Genomic DNA, 19,651 nt, shown 5'->3' on the forward strand with positions numbered 1-19,651 from the left:
AATGGTATTTAGAAACTGGGGCATCATTGCTTATAGGCCCTTTCAGTGGAGAGAGCTAAAAAAATGAGTTAAAGGGCACCTGGCTGGCTCAGTCAGTAGACCATGTGATTCTTGGTCTTGGGGCTGTGAGTTCAAGCCCCACACAGGGTATAGAGCTTATATTTTAAAAAAATAGAAATAAATAAATGAATTTATACTAATACCTCCAATTCAAGTCCAACACCACAGGGTTCTCCCTCACTTTTCCCCATTTCATATTTCTGTCTTGCTTCTCTTACAATTAAAATTCTGGTTCCCAACATCCATATATTGACTCTTTTCAGAATTACAAGGTGGATGCCACTACCAACAATAAACCTAAGTAAAGTTCAGAAGTTCTTTGCAGTTTTTTGTCCTTAGAATATATCCTATTAAGGATACATAGTGTACTGTGTGTAAAAATTACTTGAACCATTTTTTTCCCCCTCTGTGGAGTTGTTTTTATTCAACTTTACGATTTGCTTTTGTTACCTTTTTATATAATTTAATTTTTAAAATACATAAATTTTTACATGGTTAAAAGTCAAAAGTATGTAAACAGCTATTTCCAGAGAAGTCTCGCTCCCATGCCTATGCCCTCTACCGCAGTACCCAGCTACTCCCTATAAGTAACCATTCCTTAATTTCTGGTTTATCCTTCCTGTTTTTTATTGAGGTGTAATTGACATGTAACATTCTATTAGTTTCAGGTGTACAATATAACGACTTGATATTTGTACTTCCTATGTCTTTTTGCAAAAATAAGCAAATGAGTATACATATTTTTTCATTACACAAAAGGTAGCATACTATATATACTTTCACCTTGCTCTTTTTCACTTAATTTAGCCTCAAATCACAGTGTACCACTTTGTAGCACTGTTCCTCATTCATTTTTATTTCTCCTTAATACTTCATTGTATGGATGTCCCTTGGAATGTTAACAGTAGTTACATTTCTAGGCCAGATGACAAACATCTGCCAAAATGTGCATAGCTGAGAAGCTGCACTTTGGTAATGAAAAGTTATAGGAGAATATAATTGCTATACTAATATTTAAAACAAAAAAGCAAAATGGAGTATGTTTCTAAATGTACTTTATTTTTTTAAAGACTTTACTTACTTGACAGAGAGCCAGAAAGCACAAGTGGGGGGAACAGGAGAGGGAGAGGGAGAAGCAGGCTCCCCGCTGAGCAGGGAGCCCAACACAGGGCTCGATCCCAGGACCCTGGGATCATGACCTGAGCCGAAGGCAGACACTGAACTGACTGAGCCATCCAGGCACCCTAAATGTACTTTACAGTGCTTCTTAGATGCTTGTGCTTAAGGAATAGCAGATTCAGCAGGAGGTAGATGGAGGCTTATAGAATGGGGAATGGGGGAGCACCTGGGTGGCTTAGTCGGTTAAGCATCTGCCCAGGGTCCTGGGATCGAGCCCCTCATTGGGCTCCTGGGTCAGTGGGGAGTCTGCTTCTCCCTCTGCCACTCCCCCTGCTTGTGCTCTCTGTCAAATAAATAAAATATTTTTATTTTTATATTTTTGTTTTTTTAAAGATTTTATTTATTTGAGAGAGAGAGAGAGAATGAGAGATAGAGAGCACAAGAGGGAAGAGGGTCAGAGGGAGAAGCAGACTCCCTGCTGAGCAGGGAGCCCGATGTGGGACTCGATCCCGGGACTCCAGGATCATGACCTGAGCCGAAGGCAGTCGCTTAACCAACTGAGCCACCCAGGCGCCCTAAATAAAATATTTTTTTTATTTTTTTTTAAAGATTCCATTTATTCATTTGAGAGAGAATGAGAGAGAGAGAGCACAAGAGGGAGGAGGGTCAGAGGGAGAAGCAGACTCCCTGCCGAGCAGGAAGACCGATGCGGGACTCGATCCCGGACTCCAGGATCATAACCTGAGCCGAAGGCAGTCGCTTAACCAACCAACTGAGCCACCCAGGTGCCCTAAATATAATATTTTTTAAAAATTCTAAAAAAAAAAAAAGAATGGGGAAGGGGACTTCACACACTATAAATAATAAAGATGCTATTCTTGACTCAAAATGTGGTTTTGTATAAATTTACCATATGACCCAACAATTTCCAGCACTCCAGTATATACCCGAGAGAACTGAAAACATGTCCACACAAAACCCTGTACACAGGGGCGCCTGGGTGGCTCAGTTGGTTAAGCGTCTGCCTTCATCCCAGGTCATGATCCCAGGGTCCTGAGATCGAGTCCTGCATCGGGCTCCCCGCTCAGCGGGGAGTCTGCTCCTTCCTGTCCCTCTGCCTACTGCTCCCCCTGCTTGTGCTGTCAGATAAATAAATAAAATCTTAAAAAAAAAAAGTTGTACACAAAGGTTCACAACAGCACTATTCATAATAGCTAAAAGATAGAAACAATCCAAATTTCCCTCAGTTATAAGTAGACAAAATATGGTATATTCATACAGTGGAATATTATTCAGCAATAAAAAGAAATGAAGTAGGGGCACTTGCCTGGCTCAGTTGGTGGAGCATGTGACTCTTGATCTTGGTGTCATAGAGTTCAAGCCCCACGTTGGGTGTACAGATTATAAATAAACTTTAAAAATCCCCCCCCAAAATAGTAAAGCACTGTTTTAGGCAAGGTCGCCCTCTAAAGGGGAACAGAGGGGCCTATGAGTAAATTTCCTAGTGCTGACCAGGAAAATGCATGTTGACTGGTTAAAGGTTATATTCCTGGTGGAATTGAAACTCTAGTTAAGGTATTAAGTCTTGGTTTTACTGATCTGGGGCTCCTAGCCTTAGTGGGCCTGTGGTTTTTCTTTTTGACACTATGTACTATAGAAGATAAAAGATACATAGAACTATGGGAATTTAAAGAACACTTTAGATTACTTTCAAATGACCAAAGTTCTTTGAGGGAATAGAGCAACTCTCTTACTTAAAGATATAGTCAAACTAGGATGCACTGAGGGGAAAAATGGGAGAGGCAATAAATATAACTAGGGGGGCGCCTGGGTGGCTCAGTCGTTAAGCGTCTGCCTTGGGCTCAGGTCATGATCCCAGGGTCCTCGGATCGAGCCCCGCATTGGGCTCCCTCCCTGCTCAGCGGGAAGCCTGCTTCTCCCTCTCTCACTCCCCTGCTTGTGTTCCCTCTCCCGCTGTCTTTCTCTGTCAAATAAATAAATAAAATCTTTTAAAAAATAAATCTAATTAGGGAGGTGGGGTGGAGGAGAAAGCCTTTCTTGATCTTCTCTGCAAGATAAAAGTTTGGTAAAAAAAAAAAAAAAATTCCCCCAAAAAGAAATAAAGTACCCATAGGTGCTGCAAAATAGATAAACTTTGAAAACATTATGATAAAGAGGAAGTGAGTTCCAAATGACCACATACTGGGGGCGCCTGACTGGCTTAGTCGGTAGAGCATGCAACTCTTGATCTCAGGGTCATGAGTTCAAGCCCCACATTGGGTGTAGATCTTACTTGATAAAAAAAAAAAAGACCACATATTATTTGATTCCAAGAACAGAAAATGTTCAGAAAAGACAAAAGTAGATTACCAGTTGCCTAGGGCTGGGGGCGGGAACAGGGATTAACTGCATGAGGGATCTCTTTGGGGTGAGAAAAATGTTCTAAAACTGGATTTTAGTTGGGGTGCCCAGCTGGCTCAGTCAGTTGAGCATGCGACTCTTGATCTCAGGGTTGTAGTTTGAGCCCCACCTTTGGTGTAGAGATTACTTAAAAATAAAATCTTGGGGCACCTGGGTGGCTCAGTCAGTTAAGCATCTGCCTTCGGCTCAGGTCATGATCTCAGGGTCCTGGGATTGAATCCCGCATCGGGCTCCCGGCTTGACGGGGAGCCTGTTTCTCCCTCTCCCTCTGCTGCTCCCCTTGCTTGTGCTCTTACTCATGCTCGCTTGCTCTCAAATAAATAAAATCTTTAAAAAATAATAAAATAAAATCTTAAAAAAATAAAACTGGATTTTGGTGACAGCTGTATAAGTCAGTAAATTTACTAAAAGTCATTAAACTGTACACCTGAAATGGGTGAATTTTTTGGTATGTAATTATATTTCAATAAAGCTGTTTGCAAAGCAAAACAAAACACAACATGGTTTTGCTCCTCCTTAGTAGTCACTTTTTTTTTTAAGATTTTATTTATTTATTTGACAGACAGAGAGAGACAGTGAGAGAGGGAACACAAGTAGGGGGAGTGGGAGAGGGAGAAGCAGGCTTCCTGCCGAGCATGGAGCCTGATGCGGGGCTTGATCCCAGGACCCTGGGATCATGGCCTGAGCCGAAGGCAGACGTTTAACCGACTGAGCCACCCAGGCGTCCCTTTTAGTAGTCACTTAATAGTGCACCAGCGCTATATACAATTAACAGTATCAGTTCATTTTTATAACACACAGAGAAAGGTTATTTTCCTGAAATAACTGGAAGAGGCAAAGGACATTGAATGTTATGTCCTATATTTACAACCCTAGTCCCTAGTACTGTAATACCTATAACACAATAGGAGCGTGATAACTGTTTATTGAATACAGTGTACTAAGTGAGAAAAAATCACCCACAGGGAGCTAACTGGTCTGTCATTAGTGAAAACCAGCAGGAACGAGAGAATCAATGTTAGCAGGGAAGACAGTTCCCTACCCTGATTGTCTGAGGTAGAAAAATAAGTACAGTTACACATAGGTGCGATGTGGAATACAATTATAGTTATTTCATCCTTAGCAAGTTGAAAGGCATTTAGAAACCACTCAAGACAAAGGAGGAGGGTTGAGGAATTGCTCTGATTTTTAGAAAGCAATAGACCCAGTGAAATCAGAAAAGTTTATTGCCATTCATTATGAACAATTTAAAAGTGATATTAGCATGTTAGTCATCATACAAATTCCTTTTAAGATAAAAATCAAGATGTCAGTGTCTGTTCAGGACCATCAGATGAGTCCAATACAAAACCATACTCTCAGACTTGGGGATCGCACCTCCACTCGTTAGAGGATGCGAGTCTGACCAAACCAAGCCCAGGCTTACATCTGAGATTTTCCCAGGCAAAGCAAGAGCAGGAGGTGCTATTAAATTAAAAGCCAATTACAAAGATTTCAGTAGCTAAATGGAAAGTTCCCAGAGACACAGGTGACAGCCGTGTTTCTAGCCCCTTTCAACCATGAAGTCCTGTAAGCACCTCAGGCAGCATCAATCCGAACATCCTGAGACCGGAATACACTCGAGCAACAGGTGCTTCACTTGGCCACCCGTGGGAAAAACTCAGTGACTACATAGAGCAGTTGGCACGTGCCCACAGGCCAGTTGACTCCTACAGTCCCCACACTACGATAATAGACCCCCACTTTCCAAAGTGCTACTGGACCTTAGTTAAGGAGGGCCACCCTCACCCTCTTCCAGTTAACACCCTGTTCACACAGAGCCCCTACAACCCCCCCCAAACAGGAGGCCCTGGGTCACATGCCAGAAATAGATATAGCACATTGAAACTGAGATAGAAGACATCTACTAGACAATACTATCCCTCCTGGATCCTCCACAGCTTTAGACAATGGTGTAGAAATACACACCAATGAATTACTGTATGAAGAGGAGAGTTCAGGGATAAAGGAAAAGCAAAACAGAACATTTTAGTCCATGGTGACGGAAAAGAAAACCAGAAGGAAAGGAGGAAGAATAGTGAGCTTATGCAAGCTTTCACTTTCTAACAACACTTGGTATCTGCTCAACCTCCAGCTTCCGATTCTCTAAGAAGAGGGGGTGCCAGATTTAGCAAACAAAAATACAGGATGCCGCATTAAATTCGAATTTCAGATAAACAGCAAATAATTTTCTGACTCTATGTCCCAAATATTGCATGGTACATACTTACACTAAAAAAGTGTTTGTAAAAAAAAACAGAACAAAACTACTCTCTTTTATCTGGCAACCCTATCCAGGAGGCTCAGTTAACCTGAGGACTAATCTGACCATATACTGTCAAAGAGCAACAGCAAGACCATCCCAGAGCAAGGCACAGACTCTTCATTCACCACAGAGGGAGCTACGTGATTCTTTTAACTCCATTTCCCAAACTCTCAAAGATCCAATGCTTCTTTTGGCAGGGTAAGAGAATATGTGCACAGTGGAGTTGTCAACCACTATCTGCCAGGTGGAGGAGTTTTCCTTCCGTATCTAATGAAGAAGGTCAAAATACAACTAGGGAGAATAAGGAGAAGCAGGCTTACTAAGGTAAGGAGTCTGACTCCTACCGCCGCAGGGCAAGCTGAAATCCCCCAGCAAAATCCCCACAAATGTGACAGCCCTGGGGTCTGGAGATCCAACCTACTCCAACTTTCTTCAAGCAACTAAAAGACCTCAAAAGGCAACCAGGACTGAAAACACACACACACACACACACACACACACACACACACACACACACACACACAGAGTGTACAGAGGAGGGAGGAATAGGAAAAGAGCAAGGTAGGACACTGAGAAGAATCACAACTCCCTGATAATGACCGGCAGAATATTTTGGTTGGGTGGTTGGTTGGTTGGTCTATGGGGTTAACCTTCAGTGGTCTTTCCCTGAAGCAGAAGCTGACAGAAAAAAAGGGCCTCACAGAGGCCTCAGGGACACAGCTTTATGGGGGATTAATTCCACATCACCAGGCCTATAGTGCTATCATAATCTGATAGCAGATCTGACCATCAGACCCCACATCCAATGTGCTACCATGACGAAGTGCCAAACTCATCTCCTGAGGGCAGAAGAGGAACCAGTAACAAGTCCGTGCCTGATAAACATTCCCCTCAAAGGCCCTCTCAGGGAAACATCAAAAAGAACAGGACCACATTATGCTTTTTTTTTTCTCTCCACAGCCTCTTTGGGAATGTCTAGTTCCTCTTAACCCAGCCTCTCTCAAACTGTGCTTCCAGAGATGTTAACAGGTGTTGTGTGGAACCAAAAAAAAGAAAAAAGAAAAGGTTTGGTGAAATAAATTTGGGAAATGTTGCTCACTTATTAAAAGTTATAAATCCCCCCAGTAGAGGAACCAGTTCCTCTTTATTTAAATCACTGGTTACCAGAGCGAGATGGGTGGGGGGACTGGGGGAAATAGGTGATGGGATGAAGGAGGAGGGCACTTGTGATGAGCACCAGGTGATGCACGGAAGTACTGAATCGCTATATCGTACACGTGAAACTAACATTACACTGTATGTTAACTAACTGGAATTTAAATAAACACTTAAAAAAAACCCCACTGGTTCCTGACTTACTTGACCACAGAATCTTGTTAAGGAACATCTATTAGTATCTCCCAGAGCTTGGAAAAATGCTGCTTAGCCATTTTTGCAAGCATGTCTCATCTCCAGAATGGGAAGAACATGCTGACACTGGGAACACCCAGGAATCACATATAAAATGATTTTCCAAAATTAGTATATCGGAAAGTTTAAGGCAATGATTTGAAAACTGTAAAAACTTGTCTTTCTGTGAGACACTTGCTCAATGGTAAATACAGCTAGGAAAGCTAATTTAGAGGTAAAAGTCAGTCAGTCTCTCTCTCTCTCCCCAAACTTCCTCCAAAAGGTTCAGACCAAACTTCAAAGCAGCCATGTACAAACAAGGCTGTCTTTGTTCCTCCAAAAGCCCAATAACCTGGAGTCTAGGGTTTCTAGGAAAAGAGACAAATGGCTCATGCTGGCATTGTTTGTTCAATGCTATCAAAGGAATCCCTCTCATTCCCCCTTAGGTGCAGTCTCCAAGTAGCACCCCAAAAGCTATAAAAGGACACACTTCTTGGTGTTCTTCTTTGTGGTAGGGTAAAGCACAGCCCGAACAGCTTCTGAAAATACCTCGTGCACCCCATCCTGCATCAGGGCTGAACATTCTAGATACTTCACAGCCCCCACCTGCTTAGCCAGGGAAGTGCCTTGCTGAGGAGTTGTGGGCACTAGGCTCTGTTCCTTCAGCTTCTTCACTGTCTCAGTGTCATTCCGCAGGTCTCTCTTGGTACCTACCAGCAGGACAGGCACATTGGGACAATGGTGGGAGACCTCGGGGTGCCACTTATGCCTCACATTGGCATACGAGGATGGGTTGCCAATGGAAAAACAAATGACAAAGATATTGGTCTGGGGGTAGGATAGTGTTCGCAGTCGGTCATACTCCTCTTGGCCAGCTGTGTCCCACAGGTTCAGGCTGACGATTTGGCCATCCACAGATGTCTGGGCACTATAGTTGTCAAAGACAGTGGGGATATACTCCTCAGGAAAGGCATTCGTTGTGTAACTGATGAGGAGGCAGGTCTTACCTACAGCCCCATCTCCTACAACCACGCATTTGATTGTCTGCATTCTTCCCTTGGAGTCCTAAGTGCAAGAGAGAAAGAATGAATGTTCGCAGATGCTTGGTTCATTTGGGGAGCCTAAGCTTTATAAACATTTCTCTCTGAGGATAAAGAGAGGAGGTAAGAGCCCCCCCCCCCACTGCCCATCCCCTTAACACCATAGAAGAGTCAGCTGGAAAAGACTATATAGGGCAAGAGTTCTTACCGTGGAGTCCATGGACTGCTAGAGGATAAACTTCAGTAGGTCCTAGAAGCCGCCTCTGAAGTATGCAATATTATGTGCATGTACATAAGTGAATTTTTCTGGAAAGAAGATCCAAAACTGTCAACAGGTTGTCAAAAAGGGCTGTGAGCCCAAAAAGATTAAAAACCATTCATATACATAGGTATTTGTCACATTTTTGCCAGGAGGTCTCAGAGGTGCTAAAACATAGCAGGTGCTCAATAAATGGAAATTAATTTTTAAAATGCCATTGATGTTGGGGCACCTGGCTGGAGCAGTCAGTTAGGCGTCCGACCCTCGGTTTCAGCTCAGGTCGTGATCTCAGGGTCATGGGATCGAGCCCTGCACTGCGCTCTGTGCTCAGCACAGAGTCTGCTTGAAATTCTCTCTCCCTCTCCCTCTGCCCCTCCCACATGCACATGTTCTCTCTCTCTAATAAATAAATAAATCTTTAAAAAAAACACACTGATGTAGAAGGAGGTTCTAAAGGTTGAAACAAAAGAAATATACCTCTTACTTTGGGTCTTTGGCTATGGACTCAGCAAAGAAACCTGTTCCTGACAGTGACGTCATAAACTTGGAGAAAGGTAGGCCAGTCAGACTTAGCCATCCAGAGGAGGATGCTAAGAGTCCAGGCTCTGATGTCAGACCACCTGGAATCCAAAACCAGTCCTTTCTTTTTCTAAGCTTTGTCAGCTTGGGCAGGCTTTTCACCCGTGGCTTACATGAAAGAATGTTTGTGTGGTACTTAATAGTGCCTGCCACACAGAAAGTACTCATTAAGTATTAGAAACTACTATGACTTCATAATAATTCCTCTGTTCCAGGGAAGGCAAAAGTTCTGTAATGTCATTACAATGCTAGACAAACCAGGGACCTCATCCCCTCCCACCGTATCTGAGCAAAACCATTGGTCATACCACCACCATTTCTCATCCATTTCTTCATGAATCAAGTATTTGAGAGTTAATGGTAAGGCACAGATGACCTCCAAGATGTATGTTTACTATGCACTCCCACGTTTATACCCCCATATTAAAACTCTTATCAATGCCCTACCCTGTCAGTGCCCCCAAAGCACTCCATTTCCTTTAGCTTCTTAACTACTGCACTAATTTCAGACCTGATCCTATGATAGCATTAACTTCTTCAAGTGTTAATGGAGGAAAGGGGATAAACTGTCATATGTATTTGATTATTGAAAAAAAATTGAGGGTGCCTGGATGGCTCAGTTGGTCAAGCAAATGCCTTCAGCTCAGGTCATGATCCTGGAGTCCTAGCATCAAGTCCCACATCAGGGTCCCTGCTCAGTGGGGAGTCTGCTTCTCCCTCTGACCCCGCCCCATGCTCTCTCTCTCTCACCCTCAAATAAATAAATAAAATTGAGGATCAATTAATTTCTCACCTTGAGAATTTGGGGGAATAGATACATCCTTCATCCTGCTGTCTTACTAGCTAAGGTCTACATTAGGCCCATATAATAGACAAAACAAAACACCTTATTTTCAGTCAGAGTAAAGAAAAGTTGGCCTTCAGGATACCTGGGTGGCTCAGTGGGTTAAGCATCTGCCTTTGGCTCAGGTCATGATCCTGGGGTCCTGGGATCAAGTCCCACATCAGGCTCCCTGCTCAGTGGGGAGTCTGCTTCTCCCTCTGCCCCTCCCCCCTGCTTGTGCGGGCTCTCTCTCTCTCTCAAATAAATTAAATTAAATCTTAAAAAAAAAAAGAAAGAAAAGTTGGCCTTCTGAGTATGCTTCACACAGGCCCACTAGAGGTAGCTCTCATCCCACACAGCCAATTCTGACTAGCAAGGCATTCCACCTAGAAGCCTTCATTTAGCATGGGTCCCACAGCTAAAAGTCCGGAGTGTAATTCAGCTCCAGCATTCACTGACCATCAGCCCTATCTTTTTCCATCTAGGAACAGGCATAAGGATCAAACATACAAGGTCAATGGAAAAAGGGTAAAGTCACCACCACATTGTTTGAGAATAGCCTTCCTTGATTTTCCCAGTCTGGATTAATTTCTTTCTCCTCTGAATTCCTACAGCAATTCCTGCATGAACAACTCATCTTCCCAGCCTTCTATTCCATATCATCCGGTATCCAACGTCTCTGTTCCAAGTGACTGCTTTCAGGACAACTGTGCATCTGAGGGAGTTGCTGATCCAGAGCAAACTCTTAGGCCCAAAGACCACTTCGCACCCCAAGCTCAGCTCCTCATCTCTAGAACTAGGAAAAGGCATCTACACTCATTTCTGCTTGTTTCTCTCTACTAACCCTCCTGGTATATATGGTCTGCAGACGGGCATTCAAGCCACACTGATGGCTGAGGGCCTAGAACATCCCAGGTCTAAAACAAAACCCAGGACATCCTCACCCATAGCAAACTCTCTATGAAAGGGAGGTTCAGGAAAACTCCCAGGTATTCTGGGGGGCTACTTTGTACAATTAATTGACTCGTTTATTCAGCCCACATGTTCATCATACTGTCTTATTTACTTATGTGTGTGTTTGGAATTATCCATAGTTAAAAAGTTTAAAAATACTAAAAAAATACATCTAAAATAATTAACAGGACCTCTCAGAGATACTTGTACACCAGTGTTCACTGCAACGTTATGCACAAGAGCCAAGAGGTGGGGGCGCTTGGGTGGCTCAGTCGTTAAGCGTCTGCCTTCAGCTCAGGTCATGATCCCAGGTGCTGGGATCGAGCCCCGCATCGGGCTCTTGGCTCAGTGGGGAGCCTGCTTCTCCCACTCCCTCTGCCTCTCCCCCTGCTCATGTTCTCTCTCTCTCTCAAATGAATAAATAAAATATTTTTTAAAAAAAGCCAAGAGGTGGAAGCAACCTAAAGACCATCACAGATGAAAACATAAAGAAAATGTGAGATATATATATATTTTTAAGGTTGAATATTATTCAACCATTTTGTGGGGAGGCTGGGTGGCTCAGTCGGTTAAGCGTCTGACTCTTCATTTCTGCTCAGGTCATGATCTCAGGGTCCTGGGATCGAGCCTCGTATTGGGGGGGGTCCACACTCAGTGGGGAGTCCGCTTGTCCCTCTGCCCCTCCCCCCACTCGTGCTAGCCCGCTCGCGTGCTCTCTCTCTCAAATAAATAAAATCTTTAAAAAAGAAAGTTTCAGTTTTGCAAGATGAAAAATTCTAGAGATCTACTGCACAGCAATACGCATATAGTTAACACTACTGTACTGTATATTTAAAAGTGGCTTCAAATACTAAAAATAAAAATATTTTTAAAGGGTCTGGAGCTCTGAGAGGCGGCTAGGAGTTATAAGAGAAAGGCAAATGAGAAAAGCTTGTTTACCTCAGCCTCGGGATCTAGCATGATGCTGTCCTGTTATGGATCACCTACAGCTTTCCCCTCCTCATCACCACCACTATCTACATTCTCCCTGGTATCCCCATGGGCACCGCACTGCTGGAAGGGACTCAAAAAAGCGTAAAAAGAAAGACTGCTAGAAGCTTACAATCTTGCGGTAAAGGCAGGACTCATATGAAAAGGCAAACAATAATACAGAGTAATGCATGGCTCAAAGGGGGGAAAAAGTTGCTATGGGGAAGCAAAGGGAAACTAAAAAATGAGAGCTCGTTATAGGCATTGTGCCAAATACTTTTACATATCTTATTTAAGCCTCCCAGTAGCACTGTGAAGCAGATAACCCCAGGGCAGCTCAGAGATCTTTAGGTATGCCTCTAGGATTGGAAATCGGGAGAGGGCTGGTGCTGCAGAAACCAACACCCCCAGAAAGTTCCCTTCCCAATCAGTCACGCACAGTGAACTGGGAATTACAGTTTCTTCCAAATCTTCCAACCTCGTCTGACAAAGTATCCTTCCTTCACACGTACAGTCTGCATAGGAGTCAATTTTCTCCTAGGTTGAATACAATGTAAAAGACCCAGTAACAGTCAAGACAAGAACGCAGCTCAAAGGATTACTGTTTCTAGCACATTCTCCTCCGAGTCTCACCCTTTCCATAAGTCTGAGTCTAATCCACTTGAAATCCTGTGACTCTCTGAAACCAAAGCAATTCAGCAGAAGCCCCCCCCCCCCATTTGTATTCACTACTCTACACAACTTAGCTCCCCTACTAAACCCCGGCAGCCTTTTCACACTGAAGACTGACTTCTTCGGTTCAAGTCCAGTCGCAGAAGGCTTTGGGGCTCTCGAGGCCGAAGGAAGCCCCGTGAACGCTCCCCAAACCGGAGCCAGGGGAAGACTATCCTGCGGCTGGAAACTTAAACCAGGGAGGCAGGGGTAGTGACCCAGCAAGAGCCCCACAAGCCCGCTCGGCACTTCGCTCGCATCCTTCTCCACCAAGGCTGCTGGGTTCCGGGACTTCCTAGGGACTCGTGAGCCTGGGACAGAGAGGTGGCCCCACATGCGAGTCGCCAGCAGCAAGAGCCGTATGCATCCACCTCATCCCACCCCCAATGCCTTCCATCCCAAGGAACGGCTCACAGACTAACGCGGCCGTCCCGGGCTGGGGAGACTCAGGAAAAGCGCGGAGAATTTGGGGTGCGGGCGGGGGTGGGGGAGCGCTGGGGGCGGGGAGTCTCCCTAAAGATTACCTGGCAAAGCAGTCGTCCTCCCGCGCTGTTGACCGTGGCGGGCACAGCCTCCGGCGCGACTCTCGCCGGGGTGGGCGGGCTCGGCGGGCTCGGCGGGCTCGGCGCCACATCCGGGCAGCTCCCGAGTCCCACCCCCGTCGTCAGACGCAGTCTCGGCTGGGTGCCCCGACACCTCCTGGGAAGTGGAGTCCAACGCCAGCCTCACGGTCTGCGAGTCACGGGCTTCTAGACTGACTACCCCCTTGGGGTAATCGAGGATTGCTTCGATCCGGCCCTCAGGTGCGGACCCCAAGACGAGCTACTCGGTTCAGAGGTTCCCCAAGGCTCCTCTTTCCCTTGGCACAGTGAGGCCGCCCCCTCCTCCCCAGACCCCGATTTCCTCCTCAAGACCAACGTTGACATAAGGAGGCAGGCAGGAAACTGAAGTATTAGGAAAAATGGAGGCGATAAAAGAAGATGAGAAAGTGAGCGAATTAGAGTTACTTTCGATCACCATAGTAATTTGCATTTTCTAGACTTTTCTGTAAGTGGAATCATACAGTATGCACTCCTTTTTTAGCGGTTTTATTGAGATATAAGTTCACTCGTTTAAAATTGTACAATTCAGGGGTGCCTGGCTGGCTCAGTCAGTAGAGCCTGTGACTCCTGATCTCGGGGTTGTAAGTTCCAGCCCTACCTTGGGTGTAGAGATTGCTTAAAAATAAAAATAATAATCTTTAAAAATTTTTGTACGATTCAATGTGTTTTTTGTATGTTACATTATTAATGTTTTTAAATCGTGGCAACTACGCATAACAAAATTTGCCCTTTTAACCATTTTCAAGCATACGATTCAGTGGCATTAAGTACATTCACAATGTTGTTGTGCAAAACCATCACCATTGATATTTCCAAAACTTTTTTGTCATCCCAAGCAGAAACTCTGTACCCACTAAGCAATAACTCCTCATTCCCCCCTGCCTCCAGCCCCTGGAAACCAACTTTCTGTCTCCATGAATTTGACTTTTCTAGCTACCATTCATTTACTGATGGATGTTTTGTTTTTTTCCAACGTTTCACTATTGTGAATAATGGTGCTATGAACACTGACATAGAAGATTCTGGTTTTGTTGACTTTCTCTATTGTTTTCTATTTCACTGATTTCCACTTTGATCCTCATTATTTTTGTTCCTTTACTTTGAGTTTTATTTGCTCTTCTTTTTCCTGAAGTGAAAGCTGAAGTCATTGTTTTGAGACATTTCTTCTGTTCTAATATAGGTTTTTAGTGCATAAAAACTACTCGCTAAGGGGCACCTGGGTGGCTCACTGCGCTAAGCAACCGACTCTTGAATTTGGCTTAGGTCATGATCTCAGGGTCATGAGATCAAGCCCTGCATCAGGCTCTGCGCTGAGCGTGGAGGAGCCTGCTTAAGATTCTCTCTCTCCCTCTCCTTCTGCCCCTCCCTCCAGCTCTTGCATGCACTCTCTCTCTCCCTCTCTCTCTCTTTCTCTCTCAAAATGAATAAATAAAATATATATTTTTTTAAAAATTACCCCTTAGGGCCTCCTGGGTGGCTCAGTCGGTTAAGTGTCTGTCTTTGGCTCAAGTCATGACCCCAGGGTCCTGGGATCGAGCCCCACATCGGGCTCCCCGCTCGGTGGGGAGTCTGCTTCTCCCTCTGCCTGCCGCTCCCCCTACTTGTGCTCTGTCTCTCTCTCTCTCTCTGACAGATAAATAAATAAAATCTTTAAAAATTACCCCCTAAATACTGCATTAGCAGAATGCCATAAATTATATGTGTGGTTTCATCCTTATTCAGTTCAAAATATTTTCTAATTTCTCTTTTGATTTCTTCTTTGACCCATGGGATATCTAGAAGTGGATTGTTCCATTTTCAAATATTTGAGGATTTTCCCAAGATCTTTTGGTTGTTGGTGTGTAATTTATTTCCATTGTTTTTAAAGAATATATTTTGTATTACTTGACCCTTTTGAATTCATTGAGACTCTTTTTGTGGCCTAGAATATGGTCTATCCTTGTAAATACTCCACGTGCACTTGAAAAGAATATGTATTTTGTTGTTATTGGGTGGAGTGTTCTAAAAATGTCAACTGGGTCCATTTGGTTGATAGTGTTGTTCACTTCTGTATCCTCACTAATTTTATGCTTACTCGTTCTATTAATTACTGAGAGAAGGGTATTGAAATCTCTGACTAGAACTGTGGATTTGTCTAGTTTTCCTTGCAGTTTGTCAGTTTTTGATTCATGTATTTTGAAGCTCATATTAGGCACACACATATTTAGAATTGTTATGTCTTCTTCATTTATTGACCCCTTTATCATTATGAAATTACCTTCTTTATTCCTGGTATCTTTGTTCTGAAATCTACTTTGTCCCATATTTATATAGCCCCTCCACCTTTCTTTTAACCAGTGTTATCATATGGCACCTCTTTGTTTACATACTTTTACTTTTAACCTATTTGTGTCTTTGTATTTAAAGAGCATTTCTTGTTGGCAGCAAATGGTTAGGTCTTGCTTTTTTTTTTTTTTAACCCAACCTGATCATCTCGACCCTGTAATTGGGGTGTTTGGACCATCTACATTTAACATAATTGTTAATATAGTTTAAGTTTGAGTCTGTCATTTTGCTATTTGCTTTCCATTTGCCCCATCTCTTCTTTGCTCTCTTTTTCCTCTTTTTCTACCTTCTTTTGGATTAATCAATATTATTTTAATCCCATTTTTTATCTCCTTATTGGCTTATTAGCTTTACATCTCTGTTTTGTTATTCGAGTGGTTGCTTATAGGTTTATTATGTACAGCCATAACTTATCAGTCGACCTTCAAGTGTTCTTATGCCACTTCACGAAGAGTTATATGTTGTTATGTACTTACATTAATGTACTTCCATTTCTCTCTTCCTGGACTTTACACTGTTATGCATTTTACTTTTACCCCACAATACATTGTTACTATTTTTGCTTAAACATTTAAATTTTTTAAAGATTTATTTACTTTAGAGAAAGAGAGAGAGAGAGCACGTACACAAGTGGGGGTAGGGGCAGAGGGGGAAAATCTTCAGGTAGATTCCCCACTGAGCATGGAGCCTGGTGCAGGGCTCAATCCCATGATCCAGGAGATCATGACCTGAGCCGAAACCAAGAGTCAGATGCTCAACCGACTGAGCCACCCAAGGGCCCCATAAACGGTTAATTTTTTAAAAGGTTTTATGTATTTATTTGACAGAGAGAGGGAACACAAGCAGGGGGAGCAGGAGAGGGAGAGGGAGAAGCAGGCTCCCCACTGAGCAGGGAGCCTGACGCGGGACTCGATCCCAGGCCCCTGGGATCATGACTTGAGCCGAAGGTAGATGCTTAACCGAATGAGCCACCCAGGTGCCACAACAGTTAATTTTAATAAACTTTATTTTATTTTAATTTCTTTTAAGTAAGCTCTACCCCCAGCATGGGACTCGTACTCACGACCCCAAGATCAAGAGTCACATGCTCTACCAACTGAGCCAGCCAGGCACCCCAATAGACTTTATTTTTTTAGAGCAGTTTTAGGTACAGCAAAATTGAGCAGGAATTACAGAGAATTTCCACATATTTCCTGCCCCCACACAGGCAGAGCCTACCCCACTATCTCAACAACCCACACCACCAGAGTGGCACATTTGTTACAACAGATGAACCTACATTGACACATTGTTACAATCCAAAGTCCGTGGTTTACGTTAGAGTTCGCTCTTGGTGTTCTATGAGTTTTGACAAATATACAATGACATATATCCACTATTACTATAGCATACAGAATAGTTTCACTGTCTAAAAACTGTCTGTGGTCTGCCTATTCATTCCCCTCTCCCCACAATCCCTGGCAACCACGGATCTTTTTACTGTCTCCATAGTTTTGCCTTCTCCAGAATGTCATATAGTTGGAATCATTACAATAGGTAGAATTTTCAGATTGGCTCTTTCACTTTAGTAATGTGCATTTGAGGTTCTCCCATGTCTTTTTATGGCTTGATGGCTCATTTCTTTTTAGTGAATAATATTCTATTGTCTGGATGTACCACAGTTTATTTATACATTCACCTTCTGAAGGACATCTCGGTTGCTTCCAAGATTCGGCAATTATGAATAAAGCACTATAAATGTCTAAGTGCAGGTTTTTGTGTGGTCGTGAGTTTTCAGTTCATTTGGGGAAATATGAATGTGATTGCTGGCCCAAATGGGTAATTATCTTTTTAAAACAGTTTTATTGGGGTAAAAATTTACACATCATAAATTCACCCACTTTAAATGCACAACTAAATGATTTTTAGTATATTGACAATGTTGGGGCGCCTGGGTGGCTCAGTTGGTTAAGCATCTGCCTTTGGCTCAGGTCATGATCCCAGGGTTCTGGGATCGAGTCCCACATCAGGATCCCTGCTCAGTGGAGAGTCTGCTTCTCCCTCTCCTTCTACCCCTACCCCCTGCTCATGTTCTCTCTCTTTCTCTAAGATAAATAAATAAATCTTTAAAAAAATCCTTTGTCAGACATATGACTTGTGAAATTTTCTTCCTCTCTGTGGCTGGTGTATAAGTTTCTGAAATAGCAGAAGTTGTTAATTTTGATATGTTCAAGTTTTTCTTTTATGCTTAATGCTTTTTTGGTCTTCTCCTGTGTAAGAGATCATTGCTTATATTTTTATGTATCCTATAGCTCTTGTTGCCAGTATTTATATCTCTTATTTTGATTTCTCATTTCACTGCATTGATTAGGACTTCTAACATAATGCTGAATGGTAGCTACTTTACCTATGAAAGTCTGTGATTAGGTTTTAGGGAATAACAGTGAGACTGGAGAGAAGCTAGAGACACTACAAAGGAAGAATCAATAGAACTTGGTAACTAACTGAATAAGGGGGATGAAAGAGAATTACAGTTTAGAAATAACTTGGGTGTTAAGATTAGGAACAGGGAGAATGAAGTTGCCATTATCAGAAATGAAAAAATGAAGAAAGTTATTTGGGGAGAAAGATAAGCTCCATTTTAGATATTTTCATTTTGAGTTTACAATGGAGCTTTTATTCGGAGGTCCTCTAGGCAGTTAGAGAACTGGCGTTAGGATGAGAGGCTTGGGCTGGAGATAAAGGCTTTAGAGTCATCAGCAAAGGTGATAACTGAAATAATAATGTGGATTATTACTTGAAAGAAGAGAAGTTAGGGGCGCCTGGGTGGCTCAGTTTGATTAAGCATCTGACTTTGGCTCTGAGCCATGATCTCAGGGTCCTGGTACCAAGCCCCGCATTGTGCTCAGTGTTCAGTGAAGAGTCTGCTTGTCCCTCTCCGTCTCCCTTTCCCTCTCCCTCTCCTCTGCCTCTCCCCCTGTTCGTGCTGTCTCTCTCTCTTTCTCTCAAATGAATGAATAAAATCTTTAAAAAAAAAAAGACAGGAATTTAGAGAAAAAGAGAAAAGAGTTCAACACTGGGCCTCAAGGATGAAGGTAGGAGGAAGTAGAGGAGCCAAGAAAAAACAGAAAAGAAGGATTTAGAACAGAACAATATCTATAATAGCTTTAAAAGTTATAAGGAATAGTGTCAAATAGGAAAAAGAACTTAAGAGAAACAAGGAGTGGATGTGGTGGGTCTTCTGAAATTGTCAGTAAAAATAGACTGGCAACCATGAAACTAAACATTTTCTGGATACTGACAGAAAGCTAAACACAGACCAAGTATTTGATGATGTTGAGAAATTATATATTTTACTGAGTGTGACAATGGTATTATGATTGTATTTTTTTAAGTCTTTATCTTTTGAGCCCAAAATGAACCCAAAGACTTAAAAGTGAAATGATATGATGCCTAGAATATGCTTTAAAATACTCCAGCAAAAAAATAATTAATTAAAATAAAATACTCCAGCAAAATATTAATAAGTGAGAGGGCTATATAAAACAATAATAACAGGGTGTTAATTATTATTGAACTGGGTGATGGGTACATGGGGATTCATTATACTATTCTTTTTCCTTTCTATATGTTTGAAAATTTCCACAGTAAAAGGCTTAAAAATGCATAGTTTGGAATGACCTCCAAGATATATTGTTAAGACAAAAGTAAGATTCAGAACATGTGGATGGTATGCTATCATTTGAATAAGAAAAAAAATAGAAAGTCTAGGAATACTTGTTTGTATATGCAAAGAATATCTTTGATAAGATATGTAAGAAACTGATAACTTTAGTTGTTTCCTAGAAAAAGAAACTGTATGGCTTGGTAGTAAGAGTGAGAGGAAAATTTTTAATTTGTATATCCTCCTAAACCTTTTGAAACTTTGCAACACCCAAAGAACAAAGAATCCAATCAAGAAATGGGCAGAAGACATGAACAGACATTTCTCCAGAGAAGACATATAAATGGTCAACGGACACATGAAAAAATGCTCAACATCACTCGGCATCAGGGAAATACAAATCAAAACCACAATGAGATATCACCACACACCTGTCAGAATGGCTAAAATTA

At 42.6% G+C, this 19,651-nt stretch overlaps 1 protein-coding gene across 1 annotated transcript; it reads right to left on the minus strand.

The window, feature by feature from the left end:
* Positions 1–4,808: 4,808 nt before the first annotated feature.
* Positions 4,809–13,241, minus strand: LOC114202320 (rho-related GTP-binding protein RhoG-like). The gene is made up of 3 exons (XM_028095488.2): positions 13,154–13,241; positions 8,543–8,640; positions 4,809–8,359 (listed from the first exon to the last, which is right to left on the minus strand). The coding sequence occupies exons 2-3, from the start codon at positions 8,552–8,554 to the stop codon at positions 7,769–7,771; spliced, it is 603 nt and encodes a 200-aa protein (XP_027951289.1). The 5' UTR covers positions 8,555–8,640; positions 13,154–13,241; the 3' UTR covers positions 4,809–7,768.
* Positions 13,242–19,651: the final 6,410 nt, after the last annotated feature.

Source organism: Eumetopias jubatus, unplaced genomic scaffold, assembly GCF_037043125.1.
Source record: "Eumetopias jubatus isolate StellerSeaLion01/CBP00866 unplaced genomic scaffold, mEumJub1_p1.0 scaffold_11, whole genome shotgun sequence".
NCBI classification, from domain to species: domain Eukaryota; kingdom Metazoa; phylum Chordata; class Mammalia; order Carnivora; family Otariidae; genus Eumetopias; species Eumetopias jubatus.